The 22037-nt window shown below is 41.0% G+C and overlaps 1 protein-coding gene across 2 annotated transcripts in view; it reads left to right on the forward strand.

The window, feature by feature from the left end:
- The window catches only part of LOC134537453 (kinesin-like protein klp-20), a 109969-nt gene that overhangs the window by 84906 nt on the left and 3026 nt on the right, over positions 1–22037 (forward strand). Inside the window, exons 7-12 of one of the 2 annotated variants that reach the window (XM_063377909.1) lie at positions 11935–12095; positions 16232–16445; positions 17101–17252; positions 19864–20002; positions 20826–20996; positions 21453–21557. In XM_063377909.1, coding sequence (XP_063233979.1) covers positions 11935–12095; positions 16232–16445; positions 17101–17252; positions 19864–20002; positions 20826–20996; positions 21453–21557 — 942 coding nt within the window. Of the gene's footprint in view, positions 1–11934; positions 12096–16228; positions 16446–17100; positions 17253–19863; positions 20003–20825; positions 20997–21452; positions 21558–22037 lie in introns of both variants that reach the window. The other variant, XM_063377908.1, reaches the window with a different exon arrangement.

Genomic DNA, 22037 nt, shown 5'->3' on the forward strand with positions numbered 1-22037 from the left:
TATTTCTGTTTCGGAATATTTTGTGGTGTTTATATTCTTGTTGACAACAGCAATTGTTTGCTTAATTTTGTGTGTTTTTTTTGTCTTTCTTGTGTATTTTTATTTATTTTATTTATTAGTTTTTCTTCAACAGAAAAAGTTCTTAGCAATGGCGTATGTCCAAAAACTTACATCAAGTCATGCGCTCCCATTGCACAAATCTTTTAAAGATAACAAAGAATAATTAAAACAGTCCAAAAGTGGTTTGGACTGTTACATTACCAATCTCAAAATGAGTCACTTCCTGTGTAGTTTGATCCAAGCGTTGTTATAGCTCGCTTTACATTACCAAAAATATCATATTGCTCTCGCCTAAATATTGCAGATTTTTTCCGTAACTTGGGGGGGGGGGGGGTGTAATATCGCTCCAATTTCCCCCTTTTTTCCCCCCGTTGCGTCCGTCACTGGGGATGGTAATTAGTGTTCCATCGGCTCCGTGTTCAAACAATTGGTCTTATGTTTCCTGAAGAGGTTTCGGCTATAATGTGTGTCACTCTTAAATTGCAGTACGTACTAGATGGCGCCTACTGTTGCCAGGTTGGTACTATCAGGCTTGTTATCATTAAACATTTTATTTTGTATACCATCATTACTTATAATAAGTTTTAGTATATTCTATTTTTTTAAGATGACAAAATAGTGTATGTTGGCAGTATTATTACAGTTTGTCATTCTGGGGGGAAAAAATGGGTAGGGGGAAGTTTTTAGTTCTAAACACTAATTATGATTTCATAGGAGTAACTATTTGTAGGAGTTGGTCACTATTAATAACTAGGCATTCCAGTGAATTATGTTCTATGCTCAGATGGAGCCAAAATTTATATTGCTGAGTGATGTGTTAATTTGTTGACAAAAGCGGTTGAAACCAAGATGGCGTCTTTCAGTTACGTCTCCTTAGAAGTAAAATTTTTAATATTGTAAGATGATGCTCCCTCCTGCTCTTGGTGAAATACAAGAAAATGTTTTTCCAACAACTTTTCTTTAAAAAATACGTTTTAGATATATTTCAATGAATTCTCATTACATTATAAAGTTGTTGTCTAAATCTATTGTGCTCTACGGCGTACATCTGGAAACAGAGCTAACACAAAAAAAAAAAAAAAAGAACAGTGCTAATGGCGGAAATCGTTCATTGGAAATATAGAGTAAATGGCCCATTCATTAAAATGCTCACTCAATTCAAGGATGAGTTACACAGGCACGTAACTAGACTAGTTTCCTCCTGAGAAAATATCTTATCTTGCCTTTCCCCCCTTTTTTTTTTACTTTCGAAACCAAGCAATCCAAAATCTTTCACGCCAACGCCTCATATCGTCACCACACATTAATTCCACGACACCATTCCGAACACGTTTGTGATTCAACTTGGATGGCAAAATAAATAAATAAATATATATATTTTTGCAGTCTCATTTAATTTTTAATTCATCGCTAGTTGGATAGTACGCGAAAACATTTGACAATATACATGTATGTATCTTTCAATGCATATAATTCAGTTCATCTGCCCTCCAACAATTTTTTTTGTGTGTCTGGCACTACGATAGTCAAGTAAATATCTAAGAGTTAAAGTTACTCTGGCAGTTTAGCTCTCCCCCTCCCATTAATGTTGCGCCCGGGGCAAGAGCCCCGTAAGTTCCCTCTCCCCCCCCCCCCTACTTTTCTAGTTACGCCCCTGGAGACAAGCTGCGGGATAAGGTGCCGCCGTAGAATGGAACCGTGCGGAGCAAAGCCCTTGTTAATTGCATTCTGCCAGGCAGCAAAGGTCAAAACTTGGATACACACGCCGTTACATTGTACGCCAGCCGGAGACAGAGTGCGCACTGCTGCTGATAACAGGGTGTCGTTTATCATCGCGCGGCGAGGAGGCCTTCAACCTTCGCCAACCGCTGATAACTTTGTTCCGCGGCAGCGTAGAACCGTCGCGTCGGGCGCACCTGTGCCGCCATGATCCGTGTGCACCAGTAGCGACGACCAGTTCACTCGTACACATCCGCTTCACGTTTACTCTTGAGCCAGTTACGAGTAGAGACCAGCAAAATTCGCGGTTTCGATGGCCTTCAGGATGGACTGCACATACCCCTGTACACTCGGGCAAATAACGCAAGTTCATTGGCTGCCGACTTGTAAGTCGTCTCAGCTGGTTTGTCTGTGATTCGATCCTTCTTTGGTTGAGGGTTTATAACTGGTTGAGATTCGTCCAGATGGACAGTAAAGCCAATAGCAAAATTATCTAAGAGGTATGTGTGTTTGAATTCTAGCCTATCACCGAATGAATCCGCGAATTTTGCAGGTCTCTATAGTCATGAGTTACCCTGGGAAGTAACTAGACTAGTTTCCATCCGGGACAAGGTCCTATCTTGCCTCCACCCCCCCCCTTTTTTTTTGAAGTGAAACTTGTAATGCGACTTCCAACAAGGTTGCGTTAAACGTTTAACGCTACCATGGAGGGGGGTAGCCATTAAGTTTTGCTATTGTAAGGAACCAAGTAGAGAGTAAGAAAAAAATAAAGATCCTGACAGTTTGTAGTGTCGCCATATTTGTTTCATTTTTCAATACCCTTTTTGTATATTACAATTTAAATTGCAGAAAAAGAATCATGTTTCATAGACACATAAATAGTGAGTGTGTGTCATTTCTCTATGTCCACGAGGTCTCGCCGCGTCAATTTTCTCCTTGGGGCGAACCCGTCCGCTTAATTAAATAAACAGCTTTTATCGTTGAATGATTTCATGATTTATTTTTTTAGTTTGATTTGATACAATATGATTTCACTAAAAATCAATTTCTACCCCTTCCTATTTTCATTTCCACATTACGAAGTTTCACTTCTTCCTCACGGATGGACTCCGCGCACTATTTTTTTTCCCTTTCGAAAACCGACGAATCCAAAATCTTTCACGCCAACATCTCATATCGTCACCACACATTAATTCCACTAGACTGTTCCAAACCTTTTTTGTGATTGCCGACAAAAATTATTGTTTCTGAAACCAATAAAATATTTTAATATAATTAATGAATTTTTTGTAGAATCATGGTGGTTGGATGTTATGTGTAGTGTGAGTAGATTAAATACAAATTTAGTAATTTTAAGACATTTTTTTTCCTCTGGCTACTCTGAAATCCTGGAGTGCCCTCTCCGAGGTGAACCTCTGGATCCGCCACTGGTCCTGTCCTAGGGAGATCGTTCAGGACGCAGCTGTCGCAGAGTCTCTCTCCGCCCGCCTCCCAACCCCCTGGAGACACTGCGTGTGGAGGGATCCAATCAGCTTGGGAATTAGTGTCGACCGATTCCCCCCGGGTTCGTCTTGGAGCGCCGACTGTGGTCCGGGCCGTGGAGGAGGTGTATCGATCTTCCCTCCCTCGCCGACCTACTTCCGAGACGCAGGCTGGTGGGAAGCCTTCTTTTCGCAGACGAGAGAGCCTCCCAACCCCAACGTCCGATCGTGCATCTTCGGTTTTTTTTTTTTTTTGGTTCATTGTAACTCATGATAACTAATGGTTAGAGACCCGGAAATTTCGCGAATTCGTCTGGCCTCAGGGTAGAATTCAAAGTCATAGGTGTGTTAAACCGATGTTTTGCTTATCCATTGGTTGATTTCTTAGTGAGAACAGTTTCATACTTGTTAATTGGCACTACCTGATTCGCTTACTTCTCTCCTGGCTGGGCATCGTTGGCTCACACGGTCGTGGAGGGGCGTGTCCAGATAACTGCGGTCCAATCATGAACACAGTGCGACAGTGTGGAGGTTTGCATTCTAACTTGCGACTAAATGAATGCGCGAAATTTCCGTATCTCTACTAATGGCCAATTCGGTTAGGTTAGCTACATTATAAATACTTTAAAACATTGTGGACGGTTGATTTGGTTAGGATAGCTACATTAAAGATACTGTGAAATCATGTAAACAAAAAAGCTAGCATGAACTTCGGGGAACTTCGGGTGTGGCTCTCGCCTGTGGAATAAAGGCTCCCCTGCGAGCGTGGAGCCCTGTCCGGCAACCGTGCATGTTTGCCAACAGCAGTCTACACTTGGTTCGTGGTGTGGCATATTAGAAATTATGCATCTTCTACTCATTTATAAATATCATGCCTTTTTTTGTCACAAACAGTATTGTTTTTTTACACAGTGTAAATCTTTTCCACTAAACATTTAGCCGTTAAGTAGTTAAATTATAATTATAAAGCTTTGGATGTGAACCTCCCGCCCAAGTTTTTTTCCCTAGTAGTTACGGGCCCACCCAAAATATAGCGTCACTTGTTCTGGCAAAACATGTTTTCAGCTTCCACTAATAGAGTCGCTTCAGGATGAGACAATGTGATTTGAAAACTACTCAAGATATCCGAGTGGGGCCTGTTTACGAAAAGCATTTTAAAATGCGGCGAGGGCCGAAAAGTAGTTTTGATTCCGGATTAACTTTTTTCGACTGTAATTTTAGAAGAGTTCAAATGGTTAAAAGGCGTATTTTGCAGAGTATTTTTTAGGCAAGAAACAACCGGTATAGATTCTTGAAAGCACTTACGGGACTTGCATTACACCTTTATCTTCAATTCTCCGCCATACAATGTTACGACTACCGCTCAAATTTCATAGTTGTAACCATGCACGACGAGAAGACTGCGCTTAGAGGCGATACTGCGCTGGAAGCACCAGCGAGCGTCGCCCTTATCATCCCGCCTCACTAACAACAGATACATCCCTGACTAGACGGGACCCGTAAGGGGAAATATGCCTCGCCATTTTGCAGTTTCAAATAAAGCTTCCATGCTAATTTGTTTGGTTTGACATGGCGTAGGACTTATGGCTACTAGTTGAAGTTAAAACTCGTGAACTGATGTTATCATCATGGTAGTTGTAGTCGCTCGCATGAAACAATAAGTAGGGGCAGGCATTTTTCGCGAAAATATCTGCACACTTATTAGACTGCAACAAGGTATACCCGCACCTGTGTTTTTTTCCTTGTGATTGGCGGCCGTCTGCGAGAGAAGTCGTTGCCTTATTTGACCGAGCCACTCAGGACGCGTTTACTTCCGCACTGAACTACTGAGATTGGTGTTGTAACAATCGATATGTACCTGGGAGAAACTCACCAAATCACGAAACACAGACGGTGGTACAGTGTTTTAACTTCATCTAGTGTCGAAATCTTTTCGCGAAACCTGCATGCCCCTAATAATAAGTAATTTCCTCGTGGCCTGTTGGTAAATACGTGGTTGCAACAAGGTATACAACCTGCCGGAGATATGATTTATGTATTGACATTCCCGAAAATTGATATAAATAGTTCAAAATTAGAGTAATAGCAAAAATTATGGGGGAAAAAAATACAAGATGGTGGAGCATGAGAGCGTCATCTGATAATATTTCATTTTAATTCCAAGGAGACGTAATGAAATTCGCCATCTTGCTTTCAGTAATTTTTGGCAACTATTTTTTTTATCATTTAACATTAAACCTTTTTGCTCTGTTCGAATATAGCACATAATTTAATGGAATACCTGTTTATTAATAGTGATCGACTGCTACATATAATTTCTTCCGTGAAATAATAATTTTTAGGGGCATGCATATTTCGCGAAAGGATCCCAAGACAAGCTTAAGATCAAAGCACTGCAGCATCTTCTGTGTTTCGTGATTGGGCGGGTTTCTCTCGGGTACCTACATGTCGATTGTCAAAACGCCAATCACAGTAATTCAGCGTGGAAGCATACGCGTCCCGAGTGGTTTTGTTCAAATCGGGCAGACGGCAGCCAATCACAAGGAAGAAGCCGCTGGTGCCGCTATACCTTGTTGCAGTATAATGGGCGTTCCGAAATATTTTGTTTTTTCGCGAAAAATGCCTGCCCGTAATGATCGGCGTTTAGAATTGAATCATTATTATTTTATATAATTACTTCAACTTTGGTAATACTGTCAGTTAACACTATTTTATGGTCTTGAGAAATTAAACAGCGCAGCACGACACATAACAGCTCATATAATATGTTTAACGGTTATTGAAACTAGATGAAAATGGATTTTTGAAACAGTTTGGAATGTTTATATTGATATAAGTAATTATTTAAAGTCCACGGTAACCTGTTTATGATTTGCAATAAGTAAAAAAGTTAAAAAAAAAAAAACAAGCCTGCTTACATTTGATTGCTGACAAAATATTAGGCTTACGTGATGTATTTTGAGGCAAGGATTTTTTTTGGGGGTTGTCCGGCCCGGGGGGGGGGGGGGCATTAAGGTTTTTCGCCTAGGGCGCCAATTTACCTTGCACCGGCCCTGAGGGTATAATTATGATTACTATTTTATATGTCCAAACTAATCTTCACTTACAAAATATTCAATATGTTTTTATAGTTTGTAAAAATATTAAATATAGTTAAACATTTAAAAATAAACAGGGCTGGGCCCGGGCCCTGGGCCCAGGGGTCCACCCAGCCCCACCCTCGTGGGGGCCTGCGGTCTCTCGCCCCACCCTGGTGGGGGCCTGCGGTCTTTCGCCCCACAATCGTGGGGGCCTGCGGTCTCTCGCCCCACAATCGTGGGGGCCTGCGGTCTCTCGCCCCACCCTGGTGGGGGCCTGCGGTCTCTCGCCCCACAATCGTGGGGGCCTGCGGTCTCTCGCCCCACAATCGTGGGGGCCTGCGGTCTCTCGCCCCACCCTGGTGGGGGCCTGCGGTCTCTCGCCCCACAATCGTGGGGGCCTGCGGTCTCTCGCCCCACAATCGTGGGGGCCTGCGGTCTCTCGCCCCACCCTGGTGGGGGCCTGCGGTCTCTCGCCCCGGGACGAGACTGCATCGAGGAACACAGCAGCGCCCCGGGCACTGGTTTCGAGAGATAAGGGACAGGCCACTTGCCGCCTTTCCGCTCCGGCGCCTCGCTCTTAAGTCCCTATCACACTCCACACCTGCCCCTTCCTGCCCCTTCCTGCGCTTTCATCTCCCTGGAGTCTCCCACGCTCTCCGCACAGTTCGTGTGCACTGTGTTCGGTGTACGAACGTTCAGAAACTTGGTTAACCTACACAAGTGTTTTATTTCCCGCAGTAAAATTCTTGTTTGTAAACTCTGGATGAACACAAAACTGTTCGTTGATATAAGATTTTTTTTTTTTTTTTAAATATTTGATACGGATATTGTTGTGAATTTGCTGTTTATTTCAGCAAAAAAAAAGTTTATGGAAATTTGTGCGGTGAATGATTAATTTAATTACTTTTAATTTATAATGGTAACAATTAAAGCTTGTCATAGCAAATGACAAGCACTTGACAGATTTTTCGTAGTATAGTAGGTATAGATTTCCAGTCATACATACATGCATGCTTGTCTTATAAGATAAAAAAAGAAGAAGAAACCTCGTCGGCTAGTTTTTGTAGCAGCAGTTGTGACGAAATTAGCAACAGCTTTTTTATCTAGTTGTGGGGAAATACGAATGTTGTGACACACCCAGTAGTGGTGCTGCGAGGAGAAAAAAGTATAAACATTCTTTAAAGGGTTTTTCTACACACATTTTGTGATGTGGTTCAGTAGAAGCATTATGTGTATATGTAATTTTACAAGGAAAGCAAAAAATGGCGTGGTTAAATAGTTAGTGTTGTTTTTGTTGATCACGAAGGTTGAAAAACAGGGGGTGCAATTAGTTTGGGCGAGTGATTGCTTGCATCACTCCTAAAACATTGGATTTTTGAACATTAAAAAACTAAAGTAGCTTGGCTACTGGGTTGTAGCCGCTTCCTTGGCGAACTATTCCCCGACTTTGTCGGTCGACATTGCAGTCGCCATCATCAGGGAGCAGTTACGAACGGCTCGGTAGGTAACTCTTCTCTGATGATGGCGATTTGCAATGTCGACCGAAACGTCGGCTACAATCCAGAAGCCAAGCCACTTCAGACAATGGCCGCGAAAGCCTGCGAACATTATTAAACAACGAAGATGAATCATGTTTATAATGTTCATTTACGGCAGTAACAAAATATATCTAAATAAACTCCCTACTTTAGCGACTCGAACAGCAGGGGCGTAGGAACCGGGGGGGGGGGGGGGACAGGGGGGACGTGTCCCCCTGAACTTTTTGGGTGGAGGGGGACTGTCCCCCCCCCCCCCCCCAACTTTCTAGACCGTGATATATTTATTTTATAATATTATTCTGCCCAACTTTATTTGTAATTTCTTCACTCTCAAATTTTATCTTAAGGAAACAATAATAATTTTAACATCGATGTGTCCAATGGTTAGATACAAAAAATGCTTAAAAAACGCTATTTTGCACTTTTAAAATCAAAATTTTCCGGTGGAGGACCCCCGGACCCCCCGTCTTAGTAAGAGGGGAATGGGTTTACATGACATCAAAATCATTATTTGTCTCCCCCCCCCCCCCCCCCCCAACTTTATGAACACAGCTACGCCAATGTCGAACACTCAGGACGCTAAAGAAAAACCTCGTCACGTGAAACACGTTGTGACGCATATGAAATATTCGCGAGAACGCCGCGCGGAAGACGTCGGCAGTGACCTTTGCGTGCCCCCCCCCCCCCCCCCCCCCAGAGGCGTTTCCGATGACGTCAGCTCGCAAGATAAACAAGCCCCCCGCGCGCGCGCGTAATGCATTTTGCGTGCGTGAGGTTGTTTTACGACACTCGAAAGCACTGCGACAGCGGTACGTGCCGGGGGCAGGCGTGCATCGCTGAATCTTTGCTTGTCGCCAGGAAAGGCGTTTTGATGTGTCGGCTGGAGTTCTTTCTTCCTGCTGTCTGCGGTGATTCCTCTCCTGTTCCTGCTTCCTCGGCGGTTACTGACCCTCGCCGTCTTCCATTCGGCGAAACGTGGCTGAATACTTCCAGTGATAATGCGTTTTATTAGTCACTAAGGCCAGGTTAATAAACTACCAAAAATTCCAAGTTAAAGAGCTCCGCCTACCCGGACACACACACGGTGTGCAGAGCTCCAGGAAAAACAACGCGATTTCAAAACTACCTACTCAAGATATCCGAGTGGGGCCTATTTACGAATAGCATTTAAGAGTTCGCTGAGGGCCGAAAAGTACTTTTGATGTCGGATTAAGTTTTTAAACTGTGGTTTTAAAAGAGTTGAAAGGGCTAAAACGCATGTTTCAGAGTAATTTTTAGGCGTAAAAGAACCGGTACAGATTCTTGAAAGCACTTTAGAGACTTGCATTACCCCTTTTCTCGGCCATATAATGTTTCGGTCACAGCTCAAATTTCACAGTTATCCTGTGACTGCGCGCCAGTTCAGAGCCTTGCGCTTAGAGGCCAACGAGCGTCGCGCTTATCATCCCGCCTCACTAATACACACACCCCTCACGAGGCAACTACGTTTTCAAATACCTGTTTTTAAATCACGCAAGACGCAAGTACGCAACGAGAGCGTCGGCCGAATTTCAGCTGCTTGCTGTTATGCTTGCGTTTCCGCCTTGTGTATTCGTATTGAAGTGTTCCGTAAACTTTAAAAAAAAAATGAATGTAGATATAATGTTAATGGACGGCTGTAATCTTATTTTTATCGTACACAGCACGTTTTCACTTATTTAACTGTTGCACATTTTCGTGAAGAAAAAAATAGCTAATTATGAAAATAATTCTGATTAATAAATTTTTTCCTAAAATTTCACAGTTTATAGTTGCACGTCACTGAAAGTTCGGTATGTCTGTCTGTCTGTCTAGAGCTCTAGACGATAAAGGCGGCGGTTTCAATAATGCTGACACCTCGACACATTGATTTTGATGTGTCTGTCACAATGTGTTGTTACCGATACCACTGTTTCAATTTTTTTTTTGTTCGTCACTGTAGGCTATATTTAATTTATATCTTCTGGAAATAGAATTTAATTTTTTTTATTTCACTGCCCTATATATGTTGAGTGAAGTTAAAAAAAAAAAAAAGACCCATCAATGTACATAACATGTCATTGTTCACAAGTCGCACAGTCTCAGCATCACCCCCCCCCCCCCCCCCCCCCCTTTTTTTCTCCTCCCAGGGACCACCCAGCAGGAGCAAGGTGAGGCAATGGGGCACACTCAGTTTCAAGTCGTGACAATGAGTGTTGCCAATACCACGGAGCGTGCTTTCCCTTGAAATTCAATTTGGCAATCACACCATTTAGCTAGGTATATCCTTTGTATTCTCTTGCAGTTCATATATATGTGACCAAAGTCCTTGACTAAAACACACCATTTAATACTATTTTTTTTTTTACATATTTGTGTCTTGTGTTTTGGATGTCATATATGCAAGGAAAACAGAATGGACTTTATTCTGCTACTATTTTGAAAGCTGCAGATAATGACTAGAAGGTCCATTCATGTAATTTCTCTTTACGATTATTATTGTGTACAATATTTCTTGTCTTTTAGCTAGAGTAATTTATATTTTTATACGTAGGTATATGTAAATGCAAAAAAAAAAAAAAATTAAATTAATGAAATCAAACAAGTATTGCAGTATGTGCTGCATAATATGAAATACCGTAAAAGATTGCATAAAATGTATACTTAATAAATTATATAAAATAAAATTTAAAAATCAGAATTTTTTTTTTTTAAACAAAACTGTGTTAATGTATTTATCTAGTGTAAGGAAACAGCAGTACCTCATTGATTTTAACATTTACAAATAATGATGCATTTAAAAAATATTTTGGAATTCAGTTACCTGCATGTCAATGCAGTGATGTGACACATGTTGACATTTCTCATTAAACTTCGCACATCCATGGCAAGAACACATTTATATATTTTCATTGTTGACAATTTACTAGAATTGATATGCAAATTTTGCTTCGCTTGTATTGTCAATTCTTCCTCCAGTGGCCAATATTTTTTTTTTCCCTCCTTTAAATATTGTCTTCTGATTTTAAGACCTGGAACTCACCACATTCACTTCTGTGATCTCAGGTTACATGAGTTGTCATTCTTTGTGTAAGCAAATAAATACATAAGATAGTTAATATAAAGTTAGAGATAAAATCTGCATTAAAGAAAATAAAACCAGATTAAGAGATTCTATTTAAAATTATAAAAAAACCTGACAGTCACTTAATTCAGTCATTTATTAATATTTTTAATCAAAATCATCTGCCCCTGCTTAAAAAGTACATAATTCCTATGCATGTATATGATATTGGATACCATATTTGTAATCTCCCTTTTATAGTGAAACTTTATTGATAAAAATACTTTTAAAAAACTTATCATTTCAGAGTATTTTCAGTCTCCCTAAAAATTACAAAATTGTTTCTGTCTGTTACAAGACTCACCAGTAGAAGTACAGGTGCAGATATGTCATATCCTTTGACCCCATTTCTGGGGTATGATACATGTCAAGAACATATAGTATATGTATGTGTGTATATATATATATATATATATATATATATATATATATATATATATATATATTAAGTTTCACAAAAACAAAACACAAAATATACAATTTCACAAAAAAAAACACACACAAAATATACAATTACATTTTACTTATAAGTTATTAATTACAGCATATGAAACTACTGAAAATATAATTAAAAGTGAAACAGAACATATAACACATAATTAGTATGCAATAAAGATAGTAATAGCATAAATTACAAGTGGGTTTGAAATTACCCCATAAAATCTTTACTATTATTTATAAAGTTATGTGCAGGTTTTCTTACAGCACATTATACGTTTTTAGAAGTGTATGAGCAGTAAATTAGGAAAGTAATGTTTAAATCTTTATTTGTATTTTATTTAAAAATGCCGAAACTATGGTCCCTTTATATTTGTATTCGTGAGGTTTGAGTGTATAGCTATTGTTCCCTCAGATCCCACCAGGTCACTGGGTGGTGAGCTACAGAGTGATGCGACGATGGCGCCGTGCCTGACGTGTGCTCCCGTGCCCCGCAGGAGAGCCTGGGCGGCAACTCGCGCACCGTGATGCTCGCCACGGTCAGCCCGGCGAGCTGCCACGCGGACGAGACGGTGGCCACGCTGCGCTACGCTTGCCAGGCACGCAAGATCGTCAACCGCGTGCGCGTCAACGAGGTGCCCCAGATCTCCGTCATAAGGTCTCTCTCTCTCTCTCTCTCTCTCTCTCTCTGTCTCTCCACCCCGTGGTCCGTCCCGTGGATCTCAGCTTTAACCGGAGCCTTTCTCACGGTTAGGGGCATGCATTTTTCGCGAAAAGATCCGGACACTCATTAGACTGCAACAAGGTACACCCGCACCTGTGGTTCCTTCCTTGTGATTGGCGGCCGTCTGGCGAGAGAAGTCGTTGCCTTATTTGACCGGGCCACTCAGGATGCGTTTGATTCCGCACTGAATCACTGTGATTGGTGTTGTTACAATCGATATGTACCTGGAATAAACTCACCCAATCACAGACGATACTTCAGTTTTAGAACTTTCAGCTAGTCTCGAAATCTTTTCGCGAAATCTGCATGCCCCTACTCATGGTTCAAAATTTCTGTCTGCTTTGTGCTGCTATCTGCGCGTGATGGTGACAAGCAACATTTTATGATTCAGGCAGCGAATTCTAGTAGCAGGCGCAGAAAATACATGTGTGATTATGCATTCAGATATTTGCTACTTGTTAAGCGACTATGTTATTTATCACCCTTTGCAGTATTTTAAAGAATTCTACGTTAAATTTTGTGTCTGATATTCATATTATAAGTTTATTTGCAACATAAGCAACATGATAACACATGTGTTTGCTTGTTACTGAGGTTAGATGTTTACCCATCACTTGCGAGAATTGAAACATTCGCTTATTTTTTTTTTAAGCAATACTTTTTGTTACAAACTGTGGAAACCCAGCAACCTAACTTCTGGCGAGTGACAATTATGTAATTAGTCTATCAAAAATTTGAATTATGAATATTTGCTTGACTCTTTACAAAGTGCAGAACACATGTAGCATACATAGATCTGGTGACCAAGTTTGCTGTAGAACACAAAATGCAATGCTCATACAGGCTGTCCGCAGGTCTCGAAAGTTACAAAAAGTCACGAATAGGTAACAAAACTAAAGTATTAGTCACGAAAGCCACGAAAAAAGTCCCAAATAAACAGAAATGGGTACTGGAATACAGTAAAACATGCATTTACACCAATCTCCTGCTAACTTTCATTTTGGTTTTTGAGGCCTCGCATCAGATATAAAAAGGTGGAGACTGTCCATTTAAATCATGTGAAAATTAATTCTGAAAATTTTTTAAGTTTCTAACATGGAAATTGGTACTCTCCTGTGAATGGTAGATTATTTTTGTATTATAATAAATTTTTATAAACATGAAAATAACTCTGGTGCAGTGAAAAAAAGTAGTGAGGAAATTTTACAAAAATATCCTGATGATGTCCTGAAATTGGTTCACTAGGTTTCGTAGACACCCTGTTATGCAGTGGAACATCAATTGCCCTTGATAAAAATTAATGAATTGTAAAACAATAAGTCATCATGACAAGTGTAGCAGATAACAAGTTTCTAGGCAGTACAGTTGTGATGTGTGGACAGGCGAATCTTGCCTGTCACAAATCCAATAAAGGGGTTTAAGAAGGTTTTCCTGACCTCTTTCCCTCCCAGTTTGGATCGCTGTGTGAACTCTTTGTATTGTTAATACATAATTCATAAATCTGAAAGAAATGTTGGGGAATTATTCAAATTGGTTTAAACATTTCCATGCAGTTTTGTGGTGAAATAAATAATAATTTTCTTACTTCATATTTATTTATCGTCACTTTACAATTGAAATTAATACTTTTTATCACAACTGAATATCACTATCATGTTAACATTTAATTTGGGAAGTTCCAGCATTACAAAGATAAGAGGTCTAAATTACTAATGTTTTTTTTACTGCTTTGTGATACTCAAGATTTCAAAAGGTTAGCCCCCTCCTATTAGGAAATACATATCCACCACTGAACAGACCTTTTATCATGTCAATATTTTGTAAGAGAAAATGCTTTGCAGCCTGAAAGAAGAAATGTTTGTTACATGCTGCTGAAATTATTAGGATAAAATAATTGGTATGTTACATTTAACATCATGGGCATTCTCTCATGGTGCACCATTCAGAGATGCTGGAAACACTTGCATGTGCTTGTGGGGGGGGGGGGGGGGGGGGGAGGGGGGATCTACCCACTGACGCGACAAGCACCAAGCATGTACCTGCTGCCTCTCGAAGGATGCCGTGACAGGGGTCCACTGACTTGCTGCAGTAGTGGGGGTGGATGAGATTGCCTGCCAGACACACACTAATGCCTGTCCTGCTTCCCTAACTGTGGAAACGTGTGCTTCACCTTGCTAGGGACTGCGCTTCGATCCACGTGGGTGTTGTGTGACCTCGCTGTTGCACCAATGTGGTCCCATGTGGTGGGACTTGGTGTGGAGGCTCCAAGTCCCTCACCGTAGGCTCTGCCAGTAAGGGGATGCCGTGTTTATGTGACAGTGGCTTGATCACTGAATTAATTCTTAATTTATAATTCTAATATATGTACAGATGTGAATGGGAAAATTTTAACATATTTTTCAGGAAAATTTTTTTTTCCCATTTCCGACATAGATTTGCATAATTGAAGATAGGTCGATACACATTAAACAATACCTAATTAAATTTCTGCAGATAGGTAGGTACTGTTTAAAACACAAATTTTTTAAAACACAAATTTTTTTTTTGTTCCTATCAGTTAGTTGAGGGTAGCATGGGTCCTACCCAACTCTCAGATGTTAAGTGAGCCGTTATGTGGTTAAGAAAGACAAAATGTATGTTTTATTTGGTTCCCTTTGTATAAATGTTGATATAATTTATTTGGCTGTTTCTGTGAATGTTAACTCTTGGAAAATTTTCCCAAAAATACTTTCCCGGAAAATTAACATCTCTAGTTATATGATGTACTAGGTGTGCAGAGAGTAAATTTCCATATTATGACCCACTTCTGCATTGAAAATGATGACAAATGCCATGCCATGGCTTCAGATTATTGTATACATGTGTCCAACAATCTGCAATTCTGCCCTCATACAAGTGTGGACACATTGAAAAAAGTAATGTAAGTTGCACCATTTGGTGTGTGCCTATAGTGCAGAACTCGTTGGACATCCCGTATCTTGAAGTCTCAAAGCTGCTCGCAAGCAGGAAGGCGTCATGATTATTCAGGACTCGGCTACTGCGCCCGGCGAGCCCGACGGTTGTTTACCTTGAGCGGGCTACTTGTCATTGTCACGCTGTTTGCAAGTCACGAAGGTGAAGGCTATACACACGTACGTAAAACAGTTGCAAATGCAAGAACCAGTGAGAGCCTAGATTCAGTAGTTACCGCTTGCTCATAGACTTCTACAAGCAATCCTGATGGTTGTGCATCTCATTAAGGTCAAGAAAAGATGCATTGAGACTTTTTATACCATTGACACTTTATAAAAAATTTATATTTTATGTTATATTTAAAATTTAGTGCGAGAAAATTATTTCTACCAACACCAGTACTTTGGTTATGATTTTAGCGTCACTAGTTAGGGCCGACACGGTCCCGCACAAGGTGGCCAGGGTCTTCGAGAGGGAGGGGCAGAGGAGACAAAATCCCCGGAGCTCTGGGAACCAAGGGGTTCAGTAAATTTTGGGGTCCAAATTATTTGACGCTAAGTAATGGGGAAAGGGCCCGATAAATGTATTTGCCCCAGGGCCCTCGGTCTTCTCTCTGGACGGCCCTGGTGGTGGCACACTGCAGGTGCGTGCGTCGTGCGTGCACGCAGGGCCGCAACTGGGGGGGGGGGGGGGGGGGGGGCGGCAAGCGGGGCACACGCCCTGGGCGCAAAGCTGTGGGGGCGCCGAAATCATTTGCATTGTAATTCCTACTACAACTGGTAACTGGTAAAAAGTTTTTTTAACTTGCATGCCAGGAATGTCTAATCTGATTTACAATATAAACGTCTCAACATATTTTTAATGAACAAAGTCTAGTGATTATACGGACTACTTTATGGACGTAGTGGGTTCATGCATGGAAGTTACAGTAGCACAGAAACTGTTACATGTAGGTATGGAAAAATCCTTAAATAGCACCATTTTTCCGTGGGAGGGCCCCCGGACCCCCCCGCTTTATTGGTGTGGTATGTGGGAAAAAAAGAGGGGGGGGGGGGGGCGCATGAATGCATTCATGCCCCAGGTGCCAGAGACTCTAGTTGCGGCCCTGCGTGCAGGAGCCTGACGGCGGAGGTGGCGCGGCTGAACGCGGCGCGGGAGCAGTACGAGGGCCACCTGAAGACGTGCGGGGACGACGCGCGGTCGCGGGAGGCGCTGGCGGAGCTCCGGAGGCAGCACGACGACCACCTGCGCGGCTGCCGCGGCGCGGAGGAGACCCGGGGCCTGCGGGCGGAGCTGGAGGAGCTCAGGCGCGCCGCCGCCGCCGCATCGCAGGTGGGCTACCTACGACCACACATGCTGTATGAGTATCTCTCCACGCAAATTGTTACTGTTCATTAAAGATGTTCCTCTACATGTAAGTCTTCCATATTTTTGAAACCACAAAAATTTTTCTCTATAATTTTTTCTGATTATTGAGGACCTGAATTTGTTTAATAAGAAAATCCAATTTTTTTTAACAAAAAAAACCTTTTTATTGTGAGTTTGCACCACCATTGTCACGAGTTATAATGTTGAAGATTTGGGACTGCACCTTTCCAATCACAAAGGCATTAATTTGCTTTGTCAGAGTATGAAATTTGATCTAATATGACTTTTCACTAATGGTCACACTGTACTCGTAATTCATAAACATAGCAGGCTTTGCTGGTAATGGTAGAGTATGTGTTATGTACTGTCAGCTCGGTTGGTAAGGCTGAGAGTGTTGTGTTGTCTATGGTTCGTTAGTCAGCCTCTGACGAGCTATCAGCCGTGATGCCAGCTGCTGACTATTGAACCATAGACAACACAACACTCTCAGCCTTTACCAACCGAGCTGACAGTACATAACAGTATGGTATTGATTACGTTTTAATCGTACATTAGTTTATCGAAAGACTAAGAAAAGAAGAGCTGGTTGTAGCTGTGTGTGCGTGTGCGTGTGGGCCAGGGTGAGGCCGCGCTGAAGGAAGAGCTGCGCGCAGTCAGGCGGGAGTACGACGCGCACCTCGGCTCCTGCCGGCCGGGCGTCGACGCTGAGCGAGTCCAACAGCTGGCCGACCAGCTGCAGCTGGCCCGCGCCGAGCTCGCGCAGCTCAGGAGGTGAGACGCACAGTGGCGTAGTCCGGGGGTCCTCCCCCCTGGGAAAATTTGGATTTTAAGGTGTAAAATAGTGCTATTTTAGCAGTTTTCAGGTTCTTAAATTTAAATATTGTAATGGTAAAATTTTTTATTAATTTTAATATGAGATTTGTTTGAGTGATGAATAAGAAATTAATTAAAGATTTGGTGCTAAGGGGGGGGGGGGGGGGGGTCGAACCCCTAACCACCCCCCCATCCCCTGGCTACGCCCCTGGAGACGCAGCAGGGGCTCATAATGCTCACAATGTCCGAGTGGTGCCTGTTTGCGATAAACATTTAAGGAAACGCCGAGGGTGGTCGAGTAGTTCTGTTTCCGTACTTCGTTTCAAAACTGTGCGTTTAGAAGTGCGAAATGGCTAAAAATGTGTTTTTTCGGAATAATTTTTAGGCACGCCGACACCCGGTGCAGATTCATGCAAGCACTCAAGGGCCTTGCATTACACCTTTATCTTTATTTCTCCATCAATTTAATGTTACGGTTACCGCTCAAAATCTCACAGTTCCCCCATGTACGATGATAAGACTGCACGCCAGTTCACGGCCTAGTGCCGAGAGGTGACGCAGTGCTAGACCTTAACATTCCACCTCACCAACACACACACACACACTCATTATCACTCTCACTCTCACACACAACCTGACCTTAGGAGGCTTCACCCCCACGTTGAATTTTTTTGGTTTTTATGAAAAAAAAAATTTCATAAATAAGTTTATAAAAGCTATTTTTGTTTTTTTTTTTACCCAGTCATGGAAACCCATAGAATTAATCTCATAGGGTGGCCTCGATACAATTAATTGGGCTGTGAGGCGGGTAGACTAATCACGAGGCGCATTGTGCCGCACTATTCGCATCTCTTGCGATAAGTCTTGACGCTGTGAGAGAGAGGGAGTTCCAGGCGCTGGCCCTGTATCTCTATTCACTGGCAGCTAACTTCTTCCAAGAAGGCATCGATAAGCTTGTGTCACGATATGACAAATGCTTCAACCGTTTTGACGATTATGTAGAAAAATAAGTAAGACCCTGCTGAACTTTGAGTAGTAAAGTTATGTTATGAAAATTTTTTTTTTTTAGCCCATTTAAAATGTTTAAATAATTTTTCACTTTACCTATATTATATGCATAATGTAATTTAACTCTTTTTAAGTAATTTTTCCTGGTTAGTAAACTTAAATTTTTAAGTTCTTCGAGAATCTTCTCCACAGAGTTTTACAAAAAAAACCTTACCATATTACACATACACGTGTTAGGTATTGAAAGTTATATTTGTTTTTCCACTTGTGGTGAGGCTGGGTAAACGCTGCGATGCATGCTACTGCCTCTCGACACACACACACACACACACACACACACACGTTCCGCAGGCCTTGGCTGACGACTGTTTGAACACTTACCTGTCTACTTGTTTGCTCAGGCCATGGCCTGCAATGCTTGCGCGCTTTTACGGGGGAGCTGAAATACCATTACGCACGGAACCAGCCACGAAGTCTGCCAATGTCGTTTTGTTCGTCAGCTTGAGTTTTATTGCAAGTTTATGTGGGTTATTGTGTGTTATGTGGACGTGCTAATGGAAATGAGGAAGGGAAGCAATCTGGAGAATTTTCTGAATAAATAAAAAAAAAGCCAATTTAAACACTGCATCCAGAGGCAGGCTCTAATGGGTGTTTATCTTATAAAAAAATATGTTTTTTTCCCCCTTTAAAACATATTTTACTTTAATTAAAAAAAAAAAAAAAACCAACTAATAACTAGTCTTTGAGGCTTAATTCATCACAAAAATGTAATCTTTTATTGTATTAAACTTAATTAATGGAACTTGTTCAACTTGAAGTTTATGCCAAAATATATGTACTAAATAAATAGACCGGAAAAAAATATTTACTTTTTTATCCTCTAACTGTTACTAGTAACTTAGTTTTACATTACGAAGCTGGTACAATTTTTCAAACACACAAATACGTGCTGATTAATTTTTATTTTTCTGAGCATTTCTGTCCTAGACATGATTATTACAAATTATTATATTAAAAAAGTGCATTGTGTATCATCAGAATGACACTATTTTTGGTGAAATAAGTATGAAAAAATTAAATGTTAGTAATATGCTACCTTGAAATAGCTTGGCTTCTGGGTTGTAGCCGTGTCCTGGGCGAATTATTCACCGACGTTTCGGTCGACATTGCAGTCACCATCATCAGGGAGCAGTTACCTACTGAGGTTCTTACAAGTTATCCTGCCTTTATATACTCTCGCCTGAGGGGGAAGATATAAAGGCAGGATAACTTGTAAGAACCTCAGCAGGTAACTGCTCCCTGATGATGGCGACTGCAATGTCGACCGAAACGTCGGTGAATTATTCGCCCAGGACGCGGCTGCAACCCAAAAGCCAAGCTATTTCAGACAATGGCCGTGAAAGCCTGCGAACATTGTTAATATGCTACCTTCTTTATGAGTTAACAGAATTCGTAACAAGTGAAAACATTGACACCAAAACCTACTGCTTTAGAAACTCAGTTGGCGTTGAAATAAAGCCATCAAATGTAGCCTGTGGTTGTGAGCGCCCGGTGGTTGCAGCCGCGGCCAGGCGGACGAGACACGGGCCGTGGCGTCGCAGTGCGACGAGTGGAGGGAGAAGTGCGCGGGGCTGGAGCGACGTTTAGAAGAATCACAGCAGCTGTGCAAGCAGCAGGACAAGGAGCTGAGCGAACTGAAGGTGACACTATCCCGTGTCCGTGGGTCGGTGCTTTTTCTTGGCGGTTCCCTCGATTTTAACAATTTTTCCAGTGGTTCCTTGACCAGCACGTGAATGGCTATCCGTTGAAATCCATTAAAAATCGTTTCCCGTATTGAAAATTAAGGTGTTTGAGGACCTGGCATGACATAAACACGCTCTTGGAAGTCTTTCTCAACTTAACTGAATATGTGGAAGCTCCCGGATGTGTTCTCCAGAAAATGTATGATCAGTGGATTTACAGACTTTATTAGATTTTGTTAAATACTAGGTAAATTCAGCACTGCATTTATAAAAAGTTAATGTGCATAAACACCAGTTATATAAAACTCTATTTTTTTTAGATTATATAATATATTTTTATTTATCTTGCGGTAGTCTCTTGTTTATCCAATCTTCGCTTATCTGACATTTCATATTGTCTTGAGGTCCCAGAAAAGCAGACTACAATATAAAAATTCTTAAAATCACTACAGGGCTGAACTCTTTAATTTCAAACACGTCTGTAGCTGTAGGTTCATTTTTCAGATAGTTTTTTTCTATGTAAATATGATTATTAGGTTTGTATATGCAAAATTATAACAAAGTTGGATGTTTAGAAAATATTTTCTTAACACCTCCATATTATCAGACATTTTTGCTTATCGGACATTCTGCTGTAATTTATGTCAGGTAAGCAAGACTCTACCATAGGTATTTTTTAATTTAAAAAAATATCTAGAATCATTCTTTGAGCTATCAAATAAATCAGTTTCCTGTAATGTTGTTAACTGCTAATTCACTACTTAATAATGTCTCTTCGTAGCATCAGCACTTGAAGGAGCAGTCGGACGTTAGCAACCAACTGAATAACTTTAATGTGCAATTGAAAAGCATCAAGGACCGATTTACCAACTTGCCACAGTTCTACGACCAACCACTGCCTGCATCCAGCTACGAGAACACTGCAGACTCATTACGCACCAGACTCTTGAAGGTTGGTACAAAGTAGTTTCCCATCTTCAACTTTTAATTTATTTCAAGTTAAAATTTAAATACTTAGAGTTGAGTAGGTACCAAACACTGCTTCTGCAAATACGTAGTATATTTGTAACATTAAATACACACACACACACACACACACATATATATATGCATTGATTACACTTGTACAAATCTTGTCTGTAAGAAGTGCTTAAATTGTGGTTCCTCATTATTTTGGTTGTTAATGATGTTTCCAGTAATTATGAATCTAAATCTGTTTAGTATCTGAGGAGGAAACTTCATTAATAATTGAGTGAAGCAAAGATTTATCTAGCATTTTAACCTTCATAGGAATGCCTGGTGTTGACTTGTGCAGTGGCTGACTGAGAATTAACAGCAGCACTCTCACTGTTTAAGATATTGCAGTTTCACTCGCTTAGCTAAGGTTCTTCAACCTCTCTTCCCGCAGAAGTTGGCGAGTGCATTATCAAATGACAAGTCAACCAGTGCCAGCGAGATCACCTCGACATCAGAGGACATCCAATCACCTCTCTCCATCAGTGCCTGCAGTTCAGTAAGTCGCTCGATTTATCTCCTACGTCAGGCTAGTCCAATATTATTTACAGTGGCCATGTTTTATTCAGTATGAGGACGGGTTTGGATTGGGACAGGAAGTCTGTCTTTACGGAGGTTACTGGTTATGAAAACTAGTATCGCCGGATGCAAATGATTTAGTTATCAAAGCATCAGTACAATTACATTTTGTTTCCTGCCTTGTCAGGAAAACTTAGAGCCTTAAATATTGATTTTTTTTTTGTTCAGCTATCAACAAAAAAAAAATGTTTCCTTTCACTGTAAACAGCTGAGTCTTGTGATGAATTTAACAAATAGTGTGAAACAATAAAAAGTTTTAATAGTAATCACTGGTCAAGGTAAACGATTGAAAGTAGCCGAAGATGAAATGTAATCAGTGCGTATTTTGAATTTGTGCACAGTTGTTAAAAATTAAATATTGTTGGTTTATTATACATTTTAATTACCCAGCCACAATTTT

This window comes from Bacillus rossius, chromosome 12, assembly GCF_032445375.1.
Source record: "Bacillus rossius redtenbacheri isolate Brsri chromosome 12, Brsri_v3, whole genome shotgun sequence".
Lineage (NCBI taxonomy): Eukaryota > Metazoa > Arthropoda > Insecta > Phasmatodea > Bacillidae > Bacillus > Bacillus rossius.